Source organism: Orycteropus afer, unplaced genomic scaffold, assembly GCF_000298275.1.
Source record: "Orycteropus afer afer isolate SDZICR_OR568_19922 unplaced genomic scaffold, OryAfe1.0 scaffold01204, whole genome shotgun sequence".
NCBI classification, from domain to species: domain Eukaryota; kingdom Metazoa; phylum Chordata; class Mammalia; order Tubulidentata; family Orycteropodidae; genus Orycteropus; species Orycteropus afer.
Genome location: NW_006922791.1, coordinates 52,195 through 55,211, shown reverse-complemented (window position 1 = coordinate 55,211; position 3,017 = coordinate 52,195). Strand labels below are relative to the sequence as shown.

General features: G+C 38.4%; 1 protein-coding gene across 1 annotated transcript; it reads right to left on the bottom strand.

Moving 5' to 3' along the window:
* Positions 1 to 1,806: 1,806 nt before the first annotated feature.
* Positions 1,807 to 2,793, bottom strand: LOC103212999 (olfactory receptor 1094-like). The gene has a single exon (XM_007958906.1). The coding sequence runs from the start codon at positions 2,791 to 2,793 to the stop codon at positions 1,807 to 1,809; it is 987 nt and encodes a 328-aa protein (XP_007957097.1).
* Positions 2,794 to 3,017: the final 224 nt, after the last annotated feature.

Below are 3,017 nucleotides of genomic sequence, written 5' to 3'. Positions count from 1 at the left end.
TGAATAAGATAAAATGTCTCTATTGCATCCCTGAAAATTAATACTTTTAGAGGAATTTTGAGCATAGATTTAAAGTACACTCTATTGTTAAATATTTCCTTGTTCCAACAGAAATTTATCCATCCTCTGCAGAACTGATTAGAAATTGAAGTTCTAATATCTCTTGCTGTGTATTTCAACATCACATTTAAGAACTGGCTCTTACAGGAACATCATTTTGATTGTGAGGTCCTGATGATTTTGTTGTGCTAAAGTCATATAATACCACTGGTAGGAAGACAGTAAGTTTTATTGAATACAACATAATTTTTTACTTTTAATAGATCTGTTCTGGTTACCTAGTGCCACCCTGACAAGAATATACTAAAATTGGGATGGTTTTAACAAAAAGGAGTTTATTCTTACAATTTGGAGGCTTTAAAACCTAGTTCAAAACTGAGCCAGGCTCTAGTGGTTCAGTGAGCGCCCCTCAGCCTTGGGCTTCAGCTCTGCATCCAGCTCCTGGACCACTGGAGATAGGGGCTTATCTTCACTCATCTGGCTACTGAGGCTGAAAAGCCCAAGGCTGACAAGTAAACAGGCACAGTCCCAATATTACCAAAGCACTGGGCAGGCCATCAGTTCAAGTCTATTGAATGTTCCAAGGTTGGCAGAGCATGGCAGGTTGCTGAACAATGACGCCATGGCTACATGTAAGGTCCAAGCGTGCCATAAGCTAGAGACCATTCCCAAAGCAGTTTCTTATATACGGGAAGCAGACCACACCCCTAAAGCAGCTACTCAGCTGCTTGTAGTAGGTCCCACCATGGAGATGATTGCCAGTCTCATCATGGGGAATAACTACCACCACTTGCCCAACCACTCAACCAGTTCTAGCCAAGTTAACACACAAATTTAACCACCACAAAATCTTAAAGAAACACTGAAATTAAAAATAAATAAATAAGGGGTTGTCATAAGCAAAAGAGATTGAGGTGATGTGGAATTTTTTTCGTTCTCTAAGTCATACTCATTGGTCCGTATGTTTTATGCATAATGACCAGTGCAGCACTGTTATGCATAATTAGAGAATGAAGGGTCAGCTGAGGATTCCACTAATCCATGGAAGGATTTTCCAAGTGGGGGCTAGTTTTAAAGATTTTGGAACAAGCACCTATATAGCTGCCAGTTGCATATCATTCTCTGTGTTTGTTTTATTGAAACTTCAGTATACTCTCAGTAAATATTACCATATAGTCTTTCATTAATTTCAGAATGAGTCTAATCAATTTGTTTTACTGTAACCTGGCGAAGAAAACCTGTAAAAATGAAACTAAACTTTACTGTGTTGATCCAGTCAGATAGAAGGCATATCCAAAACTCTAGATATATCTGAATGTGTGAGCACAAAAGAATAATATTTGGGAGATCCTTCCAAGGGATTTCAGAATAAGAAATTAGCTTGCAAAAGTTTGCTGAAGGTTGATGATAAACAATGTGAGAATATGTGAAGTCACAGAGTTCTCAGGCTATCATCACCACAGTAATGAAAAGCAAGTTAAATACTAATCACAGAAATATACATGCATCAGTGAATTTTCAATATGTTCCAAATAAAAATAATCCTATGGGCATATGGATGACTCAGTTTATCACTTATAAAATTCTGACTTAGAAGGTTGGTTAAGGCTACTTGGAAACATTCTAGGATATATATATATTTAAATATCTGATATACTTTGACTACAAACAAGACATTTTCTTCATTCATTTCAAACCATAGAAATATGGACTGACATGCAATATTTTTTTTCAGTTTAATTTCAGCTAAAAATGTACTTTGTTTATGGTCAAATTTCTCTCAAATAATTTTTTCATTGCTTCTTTTACATCTTTGTTCCTCAAGCTGTAGATGATGGGATTCAGCATGGGAATCACAATGGTGTAAAACACAGACACTATCATGTCATGGTCCAAAGCATAGCTGGAACTTGGCCTCACATACATGAACAGGATTGTTCCATGGTAAATTGACACTCCAGTGAGGTGAGAGGCACAAGTGGAAAACACTTTTCGCCTCCCTTCAGCAGAATGTATTTTCAGAACGGCCAACAAAATGAACCCATAGGAAATCAGGACAATTAGGATGGTGAATATCTCAATAGAACCTGCAAAGTAGAAGAGTAGAAGCTGGTTGATGTGAGTGTCAGCACAGGAGATAGCAAGGAGTGGGGGGATATCACAAAAGACATGTCTGATTTCATTGGATGCACAGAAGGGGAGGCGAAAAGTTGCTACTGTGTGCAAAGTGGCATGCAAAATACCAGCAACATAAGACCCAGTGATGAGTGGCACATAGACTCTGGGTGACATGTTAACTGAATAGAGCAGTGGGTTGTAGATTGCTACATAGCGATCATATGCCATGGCTGCCAACAGAAAACATTCTGTGGTCCCAAAAGTAAGAAAGAACAGCATCTGTGTAGCACATCCAAGGAATGAAATGCCCTTATTCTCTGATAGGAAATTAACCAACATTTTTGGGGTGACAGCTGAAGAAAAGCAGGCATCTAAGAAAGATAATACACTCAGGAAATAGTACATGGGGTTGTGGAGTCTGGAACTTACCAAGACTAATAAAACCAATCCCAAATTTCCTACCAGAGTAAAAATGTAGATGGCAAGGAACAGTAAAAAGAGATAGACTTGCAGCTCAAAATCATCTGTGAAGCCCAACAATGTAAACATGGTCACTTCAGTGACATTCTTCAACTGAATCCTGTATGGTCCCAGTCCTGATGACAACACTGACATGTCGGTTGATATTTATAATTCCAAAGTGTAATTGGAGTGTCTGAGTTGTGCTAATGGTTGATATACCTGCTGCTAACTGAAAGATTGGTAGGTCAATTTCATCCAGAGCAACCTCAGAAAAAAAGACTATCTACTCCAGCCATTGAAAACACCATGGTCAACAGATCTCATCTGACCCACATGACATCACCTTGTATTGGAATCGATTAGAAGGCAAGTGGTAA